General features: G+C 34.6%; 2 protein-coding genes across 2 annotated transcripts; both read left to right on the top strand.

Moving 5' to 3' along the window:
* The first annotated feature begins 12,906 nt into the window (after positions 1-12,906).
* LOC133035929 (secreted RxLR effector protein 161-like) lies at positions 12,907-13,224 on the top strand. The gene has a single exon (XM_061112371.1). The coding sequence runs from the start codon at positions 12,907-12,909 to the stop codon at positions 13,222-13,224; it is 318 nt and encodes a 105-aa protein (XP_060968354.1).
* Positions 13,225-13,253: 29 nt separating this feature from the next.
* On the top strand, positions 13,254-13,598 carry LOC133035930 (uncharacterized). The gene has a single exon (XM_061112372.1). It carries the CDS (start codon positions 13,254-13,256, stop codon positions 13,596-13,598), a length of 345 nt encoding a protein of 114 aa, XP_060968355.1.
* The last annotated feature ends 1,202 nt before the right edge of the window (positions 13,599-14,800 follow it).

Below are 14,800 nucleotides of genomic sequence, written 5' to 3' on the forward strand. Positions count from 1 at the left end.
TAGGCACATTGAGCAATGAAGTAATTTGATTTTTGATCTCGTCAATGGTATTGGGAGAGAAATAGAGCGAGGATTTATCATAGTTGACAAGTTGGCCTAAAACTAGGTTGTAATCATGAAAGAGTTTCTTGATATGGTTAGGGGTAACAGGGGATGCAGCGCTAAAAAGAATGCTATCATTAGCGAAGAACAAATGGGATATGATTGGTGTCGTCCGAGCAATTTTTAAGCCAATAGCATGCTTCCTTTGGAGGCATTGATGAACTTTCTGAGAGATGAGCGATGAGAGACCCTCAGAACATAAGAGAAAGAGATACGGGAGAGCAGATCGCCTTGACGAATGCCATGGGACGAGATGACAGATCTAAGAAGTTGTTGGTTGATGGAAAAAGCAAAGGAGGCAGTCGAGAGGCAGGTCAAAATAAGATTTATGAGCTTTGATGGGAAATTAAATTTTTCCATGACCTTCTTGAGGAAGTTCCATTCCATGCGATCAAAAGCTTTGGCCATGTCAAGTTTAAGAGCCATCCAAACCATTTTACCATGCTTGCGATGAGTCAGAGAGTGTGTGACTTCTTGCCCTATAATGATGTTGTTAAAAATTAAGCGATTAGGTAAGAAAGCACTTTGGGCTGGTGAAATAATATGACAGAGAATTGGTTTGAGGCGATTGACCAAGGTGCGGGACATGATTTTATACAAAGTAGAGCAGAGGCTAACTGGATGATAATCAGTGACGGAATGGTGGTGAATCTTCTTTGGGATAAGGACAATGATGGTATTGTTAATAGGTGTTAAATCTATGTTTTCGTTCAAGAAAGTAAGAGCTGCTTGGATGACATCATTCCCTAGTAGATTCTAGTTCTTTTGGAAAAAAGTGCCATTGAAGCCATCTGCTCTAGAGGATTTATCGCCTACCAGTTGGAATGCCGCTTGCTGAATCTCATCAAATGTGAATGGAGCTTCCAAACACAGGGATTCTGGAGCAGTAAGCTTTTTAGATATTCTACAAAGAACATGATCCATTTGTTCACATGTAGGATTTTGACTGGTGAAGAGTTGAGTGAAGTATTGTTCAATGGTGGTTAAAATGCTTTGAGTATCGGTGACAGTCGAGCCATCAGATAGCGTAAGTGAGCATATTTTGTTCTTGGCACATCTTGAAGAGGCAAATTGATGAAAGTATCAAGTGTTCTTATCACCGAGCCAGGTAATTTGAGAGCGTTGTTGCAGTACTCTTCTTCCTTATAGAGGAGCCGATCAAGGTCTCCTTGAAGTTGCCAACAAAGAAGAAGATGGGAATCAGTGGGTTGAGGATGATTTTGAGCAGCCTGTAGCTGAGATTGAACTTTTTTAATTTAGTGTGGAAGAGGAGGCCCAATCGATTTCTGCCACTCAAAGAGGATGAGAGCACAATGTTAAAATTTGTTTTCAAGATTAGAGATATGATTGTGATCATAGGATTCTGGAGTGGGGACCCAAGGCTTACGAAGGCAAGCCTCAAAGCCATTCTCAGCTAACCAAATATTATCAAAGTGGAAATGTTGGTTATGAGACCACATACTATCTGTTGGAGGTTATTTTACCAAGATCTAGATTTACTAACATGTATGTTGATTATAATCTATAATCTAACACCCTAAATATGAATTTCTTAATACGATGAAATAAACACATATAAATTTTAGAAAACTTTACATTGATGGCAGCAGAATAATAATGACTCATTTCGTTCAATCTCTAACCCTTGATTCCTTTCTATAGTAGAGCATTATCAAGATTTGAACCTGGATTTTCTCTCCTTCAGTTTGGTTAACCACAGTCTTCCACACTATGATTGAGTACTTGACTTGATATTAGTGGGCATGGTACTCTATCACTAAAGGCTCGAAACTGGTGAAGAACAAGGAGAGGAATTCAAAATACTAAGGAAGGAGGCTCTCTTTTACTAGTTGCCTGACAAAAAATGAAAACTAGCTTATTTTAGGTGGATCAGAATGAAAGTACCTTATTCCTTTTATAGTATTTATTCTAGGCTTTAGGATTTAATTATATAGATTAAAAAAAGATAAAATAAATGGCTAAAATCCACTTTAGTGGCCGGCCACACATGTGGGCCTCACTAGTTACAATTTTGCCACTTTATTTCATAATTCATCTGTTCTTTCAATAATATCATATTTTCCAATTTCAATCCTATAAATGTCAAAATTATTTTAATAATTATAATTAATTATCAAATAAAATTAGCATTTAACTTATTTATTAATTAGACCTTACAAAGTCTCTCAATTAATAAATAAATCTCAAAACTTCTTTTCTTCACAATTAAGCCCTTGCATAGTGAAAATCATAAACAAGATATAGTCTAATTAGAATTATAAATGATTAATTAAAACTAATTAACTGAGTCTACAAATAGTATTATCTCAACTAGTGTGAGGACCATGGCTCTATGTAATCAAATTTACAATAAGTAGATCCAAAATTTACCAAGTAAATTTCCTAACTTATTAATTCCTCCTTGCGTCACCATAGATTTGGAATTGAACTCTGAATTACATAGAACGCACTATTACCAAAAATAGATGCATTTGAATTGCTCACTGTTTCAATCCAAATAGTCAAAGATCCTCTATAGATGATCTACATCGAATAGGGAAAAATTTATCGTTCTATCCTTCAATGTATTTTAACCTTAAACCACTTAGCTACCTATAAATGATATTTCAGTAAACTAATATAATTACTGAATAAGGCATCAATCATTTATCTCTATTAAGCCAAGCTCGAAGGAAATTATCGTTTTACTTTTAGATACTTATAAAAGCTATAGATTCCATATCTATGATTAGCGTTCTCACTCAATTATACTATCATGTTCCCAAGATATAAGTGTTATACCCGAAATTCAGCTTGCACTTCAGAAGAGGACACGTGTCAACCTTGGAGAATACGAATCAACAAATATAATGGCAATTATATTAAAGGATATTAAAATAGAATAACTCATTAAATACGGAGTTGATAGAGTATATCGATAACTCGCTGACTGTAAAGTCTTAAGCGAGATAAGGATGTACAAACTATAGATTCATGCATCGACGAGAAACCATTTCGCGTCAGAAGACACAATCACAAGAATGACATCAGTAATACAAAGTAGGGTTGTACATTGGTCGGTTTAGTCGGTTTATACTACATATTTTCTAACCCAACGTAAAGATCGGTTTGTAAAATTCTACATACAACCTACCCAATTAAAAAAAAAATCTTAACCCGACCGACGGTTTGGGTGGTTTGGTCGGGTTAACCCGCCCAAACCGAGATAAGAGGTTTTTTTTTTTTTTTTAGTTTCAACTAAAATAAAAATTAACCACATAAATACACAATATATGTGAGAAAGAATTTTAGGATTTGGGACTTTTTTTTAATATATATTATATATTATATAATATATATAAAATAAAAAAAAGAAGTAAAAATCGGGTTAAATCAGGTTGGGCGGTTTAATTGGGCGGTTTGGGTTAATTTTCAACCCGCCCAATTAACTGATTGGGCGATTTAGAATTTTGTCGAGTTATGTCGGTTTGTATTTTTTGTCGGTTTGGTTTGGGCGGTTATACGGGTTGGGCGGTTTACGAAAATTTTTGTACACCCCTAATACAAAGTGAGGCACCAACCTCGCTACGTATAAAAAGCGATGACGAGACATGTTGACTATTAGAACACTTAGTATATAATATACATTGTACTAACTAAGCATCACGGCTGGAAGAACCTAAGTGACGGATAGCAAGGCATCCATCTCGCTATAGGAAGGCGTACTCATGGTACCTTCACTAATTAGCTCCAGACATCTTTCAATGAGATCCAATGCATCGCCAAGTCAGCTCTCTCAGATAGAAGCTGACATTCAAATGATGTTGACTACTGAAGTTCACCTTATTACCAAGAACTGTGATTATCAGATGGAGCATTATGTCTTCAATCGCAAAAACGACGAGATTTATATTATTAATCTCGTCAAGATATGGGAAAAGTTCCAGCTCGCTGCCAGAATTATTGTTGCTATTCAAGTTCCCAGCGAGATATACTTTACAGCGTATCTAATTCCATGTCAGTATTGATCCAATAAAAGTAGATAAATCACAACTGTATGATTTTCAATTTATAACCGTATTTATTTACGTGGTGCGTAATTAAAGCCCACAATTTCAGGGAAATATTATTGTGGGATCTGTATCTGATTGTAATTAATTGCCACCCTGCGTTACTATAAATAGAGGCAGAATGTACTGAAAAAGGGACGAAAAATCCTTGAGAGGAAAGAACCCTAATTTGTATCAGAATAATCTGAATAAGATTGACTCGTGGACTATGCAATTTTAACTGTAAAATCACGTAAAAAGCTTTGTGTTTTATTTTCTTCTTTCATTTTCTATAATTTGTGTGCAAATTAATCACAAAATAGGTTTTATTATCGTTAACGAAAATCTGCGTTAACAGTTTGGTGCTTTCATTGAGAACCTACATGAAAAAAGCTCAGAAAAAACCCTCCTAACCAAAAGACAAATCTTTCTCCATGGCTGATAACGGAGAAAATGTTGATACTCATCCTGAAGAGACTACTCACCGTCCTGGAAAAGAGCCAATGGGCTCACGGAGGCCTCCCAATTCACGATCTACACGGTCCACGCGTTCAAGAAGGACCCAACATGAGGGTGGCCAAAATACATGGTCCACAAGTTCAAGAAGGACCCAGAGTGAAGGTGGCCAGAACCCACAAATAGGGAATGAAGAACCCAACATAAGTGTTGGTGGTGCTCAACCCATGGAGGATAGTGCCTATGATCCCACGAGATACGTACCGATTATTGAGTTGGAGAATTGTCATCTCAAGCTCCGCCTGGAGGAGGCAAACTGACGAAATGCTGAGTTAGAACGGGAGGTAGCCACGGCACAGGAAAACAACGCACAAAACCGACCTGATCCTAGAGTGAGGAGACCACGAGGCAGACCTCGCGGTTCGCGAACCAGGAGGTAGGAGACGGCTTAGGAGAATCCTCAGAACGCTCAGGAAGAACAACCTGGGAAATTGAGGGTCCCCTTGAGAATGAACAACTAAATGACCAACTGGAGCCTTCTCATAGAAATTAGAACAGAAGGCGGCCCAGGACTAGGGAACAGGAAATCCCCCGTGAGAACGAGGGAAATCCTGGGACTCAACCTGGGAGAGGTGGGTTGCCACCGAGACATCGCCAACGTCCTTCTCGAACCAACAGGGAAGGGGCACGTACAAACCCCAACAGGGGGCATACAAGAACTCATACCCAAGGGAGAAGGTCGGGACGTGACGAGACAAGTGTCAGCTCGGGACATACAAGAACCCATAGTCGATCAACGCGAGGGGGGACGGAACTCGTCGCAATACTGATCGAGAGAGTACAGACATAAGTAGAACTGAAAGTTATTCAAGGACGAGGTCCATGAGTAGGACAAGGTCCATGAATAGGACGAGGTCCGCTAGTAAATATGACCAGCGACAACCGGATCTTCGAAATCACTTGAACTAGAAAAAACCTGACCTTCGCCAACAACTAAGTCAAAAGCAAGAGGATCCTATCCAATTGCAATTTGATGAGTTGGAGGACAAATTCAGGAGGTATCAAGTTAGGAAATATGGAAAACAGTCCGGATATGACTCGGACGAGGAATTCGAACCTTTTCATCCACACATTATGAATACTGAATTTCTCCAGGGATTCAATAACCCTCACGTCTCGTCATATGATGGGACAATAGATCCGGTCTCACATTTAAATAATTTTAATACTATCATGCGAGCCAGTAATATTATGAATAATTTACGATGTATTTTATTCTACCTACTTATTACATTCATAAATGTATTACGTCTATCTATCTCCTCTTATTATTTACATGCATATTATGTCTGTCTATCTCCTTACCTAATGTGCATCTCCTCACATCATTTAATGTGTGTATGTCTACCTCCTCTCATTTTTATTTAAATGTCTATCTCCTAATCACTATTTATAGGCATATAAAATGTACCTATATTTTTTTTTCACTATTTATCTACATGTCTATCTCCCTACACCACATATATATATATATGTATATCTCCTTATAATATATATGCATATACATGTCTATCTTCCTACACCATATATATATATGTCTATCTCCCTATTATACATATCTATCTTCCTACACCACATATATATCTATCTCCCTACAATATATATGTATATATATGTCTATCTCCCTACACAACATATATATATATATATTTATGTCTATCTCCTTACACCATATACATGTTTATCTCCTTACAACATATGCATATATATATATATTTCTTTACACAATAAAACGTCTATTTTCTTACACCTCATATATATGTACGTCTATCTACTCCTCTCATCTCGTATTTTGAGATAGACAACAAAATATTTTTATTTGGCCCAACGTATGACTTTTATAAGCAATTTATATCCAAGCATCTGTCTAACTAATTTGACCAACAAGACGACTTGGTCTAGATAAGAGACCTTTTGAAGAACTAATTATTCACATTAATATTACTCGGCCAAGATAGCCACATACACGCATGCAGCAAGGACTACTCAACCGCCATGCTCGAACCATTCGGGCAATTTTCTTGTCTCAAATAGCAAGACACGCGTACACCGCTTAACTTAGGTAGGTAAACCACTTGGCCAACACCCATGCTATTCAATAGTAACACCTGGTTTGATATTATTAACTCTCAAACTAGAATGAATTCTCGTTGGAGAGTGAGGGACAAAGTGTAAAGGTAAAAAGTTACTTAATATTTACAACATGCTTAAGAAGCCCGATATGCAAGTCAGACGGGCTTATCAGTTATGAATCTGATATTATTAGGCCAAATAAGGTAGCCAGACAAACTCATTGGGCCTTGAAATAGACAAACAAGTGAGCTTTATGGACCATGAGCCAGTTCACCCTGGAACCGGGTCTGAGCCTACCCAGTCAGCCAAATAGGAGGAATTAAGTAAATATTGAACCAGTCAGGAAGACGGTTACTATTCCCTTAAAATTAGGGAAGCAACCAACCTGAACGAGTCTAATGGATGATGTGGACGGAGGGCAACGGTACTGAGGACACATGATAAAAGAAACCATACGATAGACGCAGGGCATCGAACATTCGATACTCACACTACTCACTGACTGAAGCATATAGTGGTCCTTTCTAAACTTTTCTATTAAGCTTCACTACCATATTTGTTCCTTCAGTCTTCCCGTCCGCTTGTCCACTCATCCGTCCGACTACTATTTACATTTCATTTATTTTCCGTTATTGTTATTTTTTACTACAATCATACTGACTTGAGCATTGGAATCCCTCTGGCTAACACCCCATCAGTGCTCCCAATTGAACTTTTGTCTATTTCTTTGTTCTTGATTGGTTGCTGATGCCTAATTTCTGTAATTGTAGATTTCACTCTCTACAATAAACATGTGTGTGGATATTTATATTCAATTTTTATAATATATTTATTAAAATTTAATATATAATAAAAATGTATACATAAAAAATAGTGTGGATATATAGTTAGGGACACGATTTTGTCCCGTGATGTACTTTCACGGAATGTATTCGGGAGTACATTAGATGTGTCTCATGGTACATTAGATGAGTGTCAGGGTACGTTATTATTTTTTAACCCTAATTACCCCTAGATCAATCTCAGCTCTCAGATCAAATAACTCCCTCATCTAACGGCTGCCGTACATCACGAAATACATTCCGTGAAAGTACAATCACGAGACAAAATCATGTCCCTATATATTTATTATTTAGAATTACTAATTATTTATAATTATCAATTGATTAACAAAGTAATAAAAATTCAAATTTGATCTATTTGAGAAAGAAAATAATAAGAAGAAGAATGTAATTTTTGAGTGGGATAAAAAATATATTCTTAATTTATTGAATAAGTAGAGTTAATAATTTTACATATATCTAATTTATATAAAATTAATACAAAAATAGAATAAATGAGCAATAAAAATTAATCATTAACTACTACATTTAATCTTAATAAAAGAAATAAAGAAAACAAATCTATTACTAGTTATGGGCGGACACGTGCAACGCACCTTGCTCTCACACAATTAGTAAGAAACAGATAAATGTTATAAAAATTATTAATTATGTGGATGTCCAAATCTTTTATTTATTACCATTAATGTAATTAACATTCCCTTTTTCTTAGTTTCCCTTTTTCTTAATTTCTTAATATTTGACTCTTGTATGTGTATAAATAGGAGATCGCCTATTGGAATAAAACACTCAGAAAATTCTCATCTCTTCTCTATTTTCTTTCTCTAAATTATAATATTACATAATACTAATATTTCATAATACGTTATCAGCACGAGCCTCTAACCAATGTATGATAATGTTTTTTTTTATATGTGATCTCGAATTGCTTCAAAGTCATGATACACTAAATATATATGTATGTATATATATATACTCATCTGACTGAAACACATTCGAGTTAGCCATTTTTTTATTCTTTTATTTATTTTGTAATGAATCAATATTTATACAATATATGTCTATGCTTATATATATATATATATCTATATAGATGCCTATATATTATATATGTGTGTTGATTTGTTTATCATATTATATTGTTTAATTTTATTATCTTATTCTATATTTTAGTATTGTACTATATTTTGTCGTATTTTTTATACAAAATTTATGTATATGTCTAATAATTTACACTTTATATTGATATAGTTTTCTTCATGGCAAACCTTGCAAAACTTGACTTTGTGGCACTTGATATTTCTGGAAAAAACTATTTATCATGGATTCTTGATGCTGAAATCCATTTAGATGCTATGGGTCTTGGAGACACCATCAAAGATCAAAATACTGAAACAAAACAAAATAAGGCCAAGGCTATGATTTTCCTTCGCTATCATCTCCATGAGGGGTTAAAATCTGAATATTTAACCGTAAAAGATCCTCTTGTGCTTTGGGAAAATTTGAAAGAAAGATATGACCATCAAAAAACTGTCATATTGCCAAAGGCTAAGAATGATTGGTCCCACCTGAGGTTGCAAGATTTTAAATCATGAAGTGATTATAACTCTGCAATGTTTAATATCACTTCTAAATTAAGGTTGTGTGGAGAAAAAGTTGCTGACTATGAAATGTTAGAAAAAACATATACTACTTTTCATGCCTCTAATGTGCTCCTGTAGCAGCAATATAGAGAGCGAAATTTTAAAAAATATTCAGAATTGATTTCATGTCTTCTAGTAGCTGAGCAGAATAATGAACTTTTGATGAAAAATCATGAATCTTGCCCAACTGGGTCTGCTCCATTCCCTGAAGTGAATGCTACAATTGTTGACAATCATAATCATAGTCGTGGTCGTGATCATAATCAAAGTAATAGACGTGGTCGTGACCATAATCAAAGTCGCGGTCGCGGTCGCGATCGCGATCGCGATCGCAGTCGAAGCAATGTTTGGCATCGTAATGGCCAAAATAAAAATTTGTATACTCCAATGAAAAGCACAACTACTGAGAACAAGGGAAAAATGTCCTCAAAATAAAAATCGTAGAAAATTTATGTTCCAGATGTGGAATAAAAGGACACTGGGCACGTGCCTGTTGTACGGCAAAACACCTTGTTGATCTCTATCAAGCATCTGTGAAAGGAAATGAGAAAATATAAGCAAATTTTGCCTATCAAGATGATAGTTTTCTCAAAACGCCTTTAGATATTACGCACTTAGATGTTGCAGATTTTTTTAATGAAGATCTCATTAATAGCAACATGAATATCGATAATGGAGATGGGAATGTCCACAATTAGTCACTTTTCTTTGTTATGTTTTTTTTTATTATCATTTATTTACTTTAAGGTGTTTATTTTATTTGGCATGTTTATGTAATGAACTTTTATTATTTAAGCATTTATATTTTGAATTTATTATGTTTTTTTTGGTTAATGAAGTAATGGACATTTGTCATTCTATACATGATTCTACAAATAATGGTGATGATATGTGTTTGGTGGATAGCGCAACCACTCATACAATACTTAGAAGTGATAAATATTTTTCAAATTTATCAAGAATGAAGGCAAATGTTAATACAATATCAAGCACTGCAAATTTAATTGAAGGCTCCGGAAGAGCCATTATATTGATGCCTAGAGGAATAAAAATTATTATAGATGATGCCTTATTATCCACCAAATCAAAAAAGAATCTGTTGAGTTTCAAAGATATACGTCGTAATGGATATCATATTGAGACAATAGATGAAAATGATTTTGAGTATCTTTGCATTACATCTATTGTTTCAAGAAAAAAGTGCATATTAGAAAAATTACCTGGTTTGTACTCAGGTTTGTACATTACACGTATAAGTACAATAGAAACTCATGTTATTGTGAACAAGAAGTTCACAAACCAAAAAAATTTATTTGTTATTTGGCATGACCAGTTAGGCCATCCTGGTTCAATTATGATGCGTACAATAATAGAGAACTCAAATGGTCATCCATTGAAGAACCAGAAGATTCTTTTATCCAGTGAGTTCTCATGTGCTGCTTGTTCTCAAGGAAAGTTAATCATTAATCCATCACCGGTAAAGGTTGGAATTGAATCCCCTGGATTTCTTGAACGAATTCAGGGCGACATATGTGGGCCTATTTGCCCACCATGTGGACCATTCATATATTTTATGGTATTGATAGATGCATCAACTAGATGGTCACATGTTTGCTTATTATCTACTCGTAATGTAGCATTTGTAAGATTGCTTGCTCAAATAATCCGATTACGAGCACAATTCCCAGACTATGCAATCAAGACAATCCGCCTTGATAATGCTGGTGAATTTACATCACAGGCTTTTAATGATTATTGTATGTCAATAGGGATAAATGTAGAACATCCTGTTGCTCATGTGCATACACAAAATGGTCTAGCGGAATCATTTATTAAGCGCCTCCAGTTAATCGCAAGACCCTTACTTATGAGAACAAAACTCCCAATTTTAGCTTGAGGACATGCTATTTTACATGTTGCGGCACTTGTACGCATTAGGCCAACATCATATTACTAATTCTCCCCACTACAATTGGCTTTTGGTCAGGAGCCAAATATTTCTCATTTAAGAATCTTTGGTTGTACAATATATGTTTTGATTGCTCCACCACAAAAAACAAAGATGGGTCCTCAAAGGAGGCTGGGAATATATGTTGGGTATGAATCTCCATCTATCATTAAATATCTCGAACCCACAACTGGAGATATATTTACAGCACGTTTTGCTGATTGTCATTTTGATGAGACAAGTTTCCCAGCTTTAGGGGGAGGAGAAAAGAAACAGCTGGAAAAAGAAATTATATGGAATGCACAATCATTATCTAAATTTGATCCTCGTACAAATCAATGTGAACTTGAAGTTCAAAGAATAATTCATTCGCAAAATATTGCAAATCAATTACCAGATGCGTTCACTGACCCAAAGAAAATTACAAAATCACATATTCCGGCTGAAAATGCTCCAATTCGAATTGAAGTCCCAGAAGGACAATTAACTAATGATTCTAAAGCACGTTTGAAATGTGATAGACCAATCGGTTCCAAAGATAAAAGTCCTCGAAAAAGAAAGGGAGCAAATAATCAAGATGGCCCTAATGAAGAGGCTGAAAATTTCGAGGAAGATGTTGACATAAACAAATCTCTTGAAGAGATTCAGGTACCTGAAAATATTAGAAATAATGAGATCTCAATAAATTATGTCAATACAGGAGAAGAATGGAACCGACTCGAAGTAATTGTCGACAATATTTTTGCTTATAATGTAGCGCTAGAAATTGTAAATGAAAACGAGGATCTTGAACCTAAATCTATCAAAGAATGTCAAAATAGAAAAGATTGACCAAAATGGAAAGAAGCAACTCAAGCAGAATTGAATTCACTTGCTAAACGCAAAGTATTTGGACCTATAGTCCAAACACCTGAAGGTGTGAAACCCGTTGGATACAAATGAGTATGTTTACGTAAAAGAAATGAGAAAAATGAAGTTGTGAGATACAAAGCAAGACTTGTAGCTCAAGGTTTTTCTCAAAGGCCAGGTATTGATTATGAGGAGACATATTCTCCTATGGTGGATGCAATAACATATTCTCAAAGGCCAGTTAGCCTAGCTGTGAGTGAAAAACTCGATATGCGATTAATGGATGTAGTCACAACTTATTTATATGGATCACTAGATAGTGATATTTACATGAAGATCCCTGAAGGATTTAAGATGCATGATGCATATAATTCAAGCAATCGAGAAATGTGCTCAATTAAATTACAAAGATCATTGTATGGATTAAAACAATCAGGACGCATGTGGTACAATCGACTTAGTGATATTTATTAAAAGAAGGATATAAAAATAATCCTATTTGCCCATGTGTTTTTATAAAAAGTTCAAGTCCTGAGTTTGTTCTCATTGCTGTTTATGTTGATGATTTGAATATTATTGGAACTCCTGAAAAACTTTCAGAAGCTGTGGAATATCTAAAGAAAGAGTTCAAAATGAAAGATTTAGGAAAAACAAAATTTTGTCTTGGTCTATAAGATGAGCATTTAAAATGTAGAATTTTCATTCATCAGTCAACTTATACTGAAAAGATTTTGAGACGGTTTTATATGGATAAATCACACCCATTGAGTAGCCCAATGGTAGTTAGATCACTTGATGTAGAAAAAGATCATTTTCGACCTACAGAAGAACATGAATAGCTCCTTGGTCCAGAAGTACAATATCTTAGTGCAATAGGAGCATTGATGTATCTTGCTAATTATACAAGACCTGATATAGCTTTCTCTGTCAATTTGTTAGCAAGATTTAGTTCTGCTCCAACATATAGACATTGGAAAGGGATTAAACACATACTCCGCTATCTCCAGGGTACTATTGATAAAGGATTGTTCTATTCTAATAATTGTGGGTTACAACTTATTGGCTACGCAGATGCAAGATATTTGTCTGATCCACATAAAGCCAGATCTCAAACTGGCTATTTGTTCACTTGCGGAGACACTGCTATATCCTGGCGGTCAACAAAGCAAACTCTGGTGGCTACTTCCTCAAATCAGGCTTAGATACTTGCAATTCATGAGGCAAGTCAAGAATGTGTTTGGTTAAGATCAATGACACAACATATTCGAGAACATGTGGATTAACATCTAATAAAGAAGTACCAACAATTCTCTATGAAGATAATGCTGCTTGCATCTCTCAACTTAAAGGAGGGTACATTAAAGGAGACAAAACTAAACATATTTCACCAAAATTCTTCTTTACACACAATCTTCAAGAAAATGGTGATATCGATGTTCAACAAATTCGATCAAGTGATAATCTTGCAGACTTATTCACGAAGTCATTACCAACATCAACTTTTGAGAAGATGGTTCACAAGATTAGAATGCTTCGATTAAAGGATCTCCATGAATGCCAAAATGAGAGGGAGTAATTTCATACTGCACTCTTTTTTCCTTGACCAAGTTTTGTCCCACTGGGTTTTCTCGACGAGATTTTTAATGAGGCAGTTATTATGGACATCCAAGGAGGAGTGTTATAAATATTATTAATTATGTGGATGTCCAAATCTTTTATTTATTACCATTAATGTAATCAACATTCCATTTTTCTTAGTTTCTTAATATTTGACTCTTGTATGTATAAAATAAGACATCACCTATTGGAATAAAACACTCAGAAAATTCTCATCTCTTCTCTATTTTCTTTCTCTAAATTATAATATTACACAATACTAATATTTCATAATAATAAACATAATATTGAACATTAAATTTATTGAGAAATGATCTTTACACTATATAATACAATATAAATATAAATAGTCCTAAAGACATTACACAAAATTAATTAAATTACAAAAATATATTTAAGAAAATTCATTTCTAAGAGCTTTTGGCTCTGAATTCACACTAAGCTCCAGCTCTGAATTCACCCTTTTAGTACTTTTAAAAGCTTTAATGTCTCCAGTCAATCACCTTTAATACAAATACACCAACATGTATATTTACAACCAATCATTAATAATATTGATAAAAATACGTAGTGTAGAATTTTTTTTTTAATAAAAGAAGTGTAATTTGTTGTAGTCTATTAGTTATAAAAGGTAAATCCCATTACTTTGATCTGTCCCAGGGCCGGCTAGAGGGTGGGGCAGCTGGGGCCTCGGCCCCAAGCCCCACAATTTTGGAGGTCCCGAAAAAATTAAAATTAATATATATACATATAAAAACGTATAATATATAAGTACTTAACTCAAAAAATTACATGAAAAACGTGTAGCACAAATGGTAAGTGGAGTTTTTATTAAATTTGAGGTTTAAGGTTCGATCCTTCCCTCACCACTTAAATATTTGTATTAGAAAATTCCAACCGTGCCAACTGCCCACCTATCTACATTAATGCACAAAAAGCCTATTTTAGTGCACACTAAGACCTAATTATGTGGTATATGAAAAGATTTATAATAATTGAATTGTGTATTTGTTTGATAAAACCAATTAATTAGTTGGCTCCTAGTAAAAAAAAATTAAATTGTTGACATATGAAAAGATTCAACCGTTGGTGCACCATTAATTTTTTTTTTTTCAGTTATATAAATAAGCCTATATATATGTTCTCTTTTATAATTTTAAA

This window comes from Cannabis sativa, chromosome 3 (genome assembly GCF_029168945.1).
Source record: "Cannabis sativa cultivar Pink pepper isolate KNU-18-1 chromosome 3, ASM2916894v1, whole genome shotgun sequence".
Taxonomy (NCBI): Eukaryota; Viridiplantae; Streptophyta; class Magnoliopsida; order Rosales; family Cannabaceae; genus Cannabis; species Cannabis sativa.

Bases quoted from the DNA above. Each gene is read 5' to 3' on its own strand.
- LOC133035929 (XM_061112371.1), top strand. From the start codon at position 12,907: ATGTATCTTGCTAATTATACAAGACCTGATATAGCTTTCTCTGTCAAT.
- LOC133035930 (XM_061112372.1), top strand. From the start codon at position 13,254: ATGTGTTTGGTTAAGATCAATGACACAACATATTCGAGAACATGTGGA.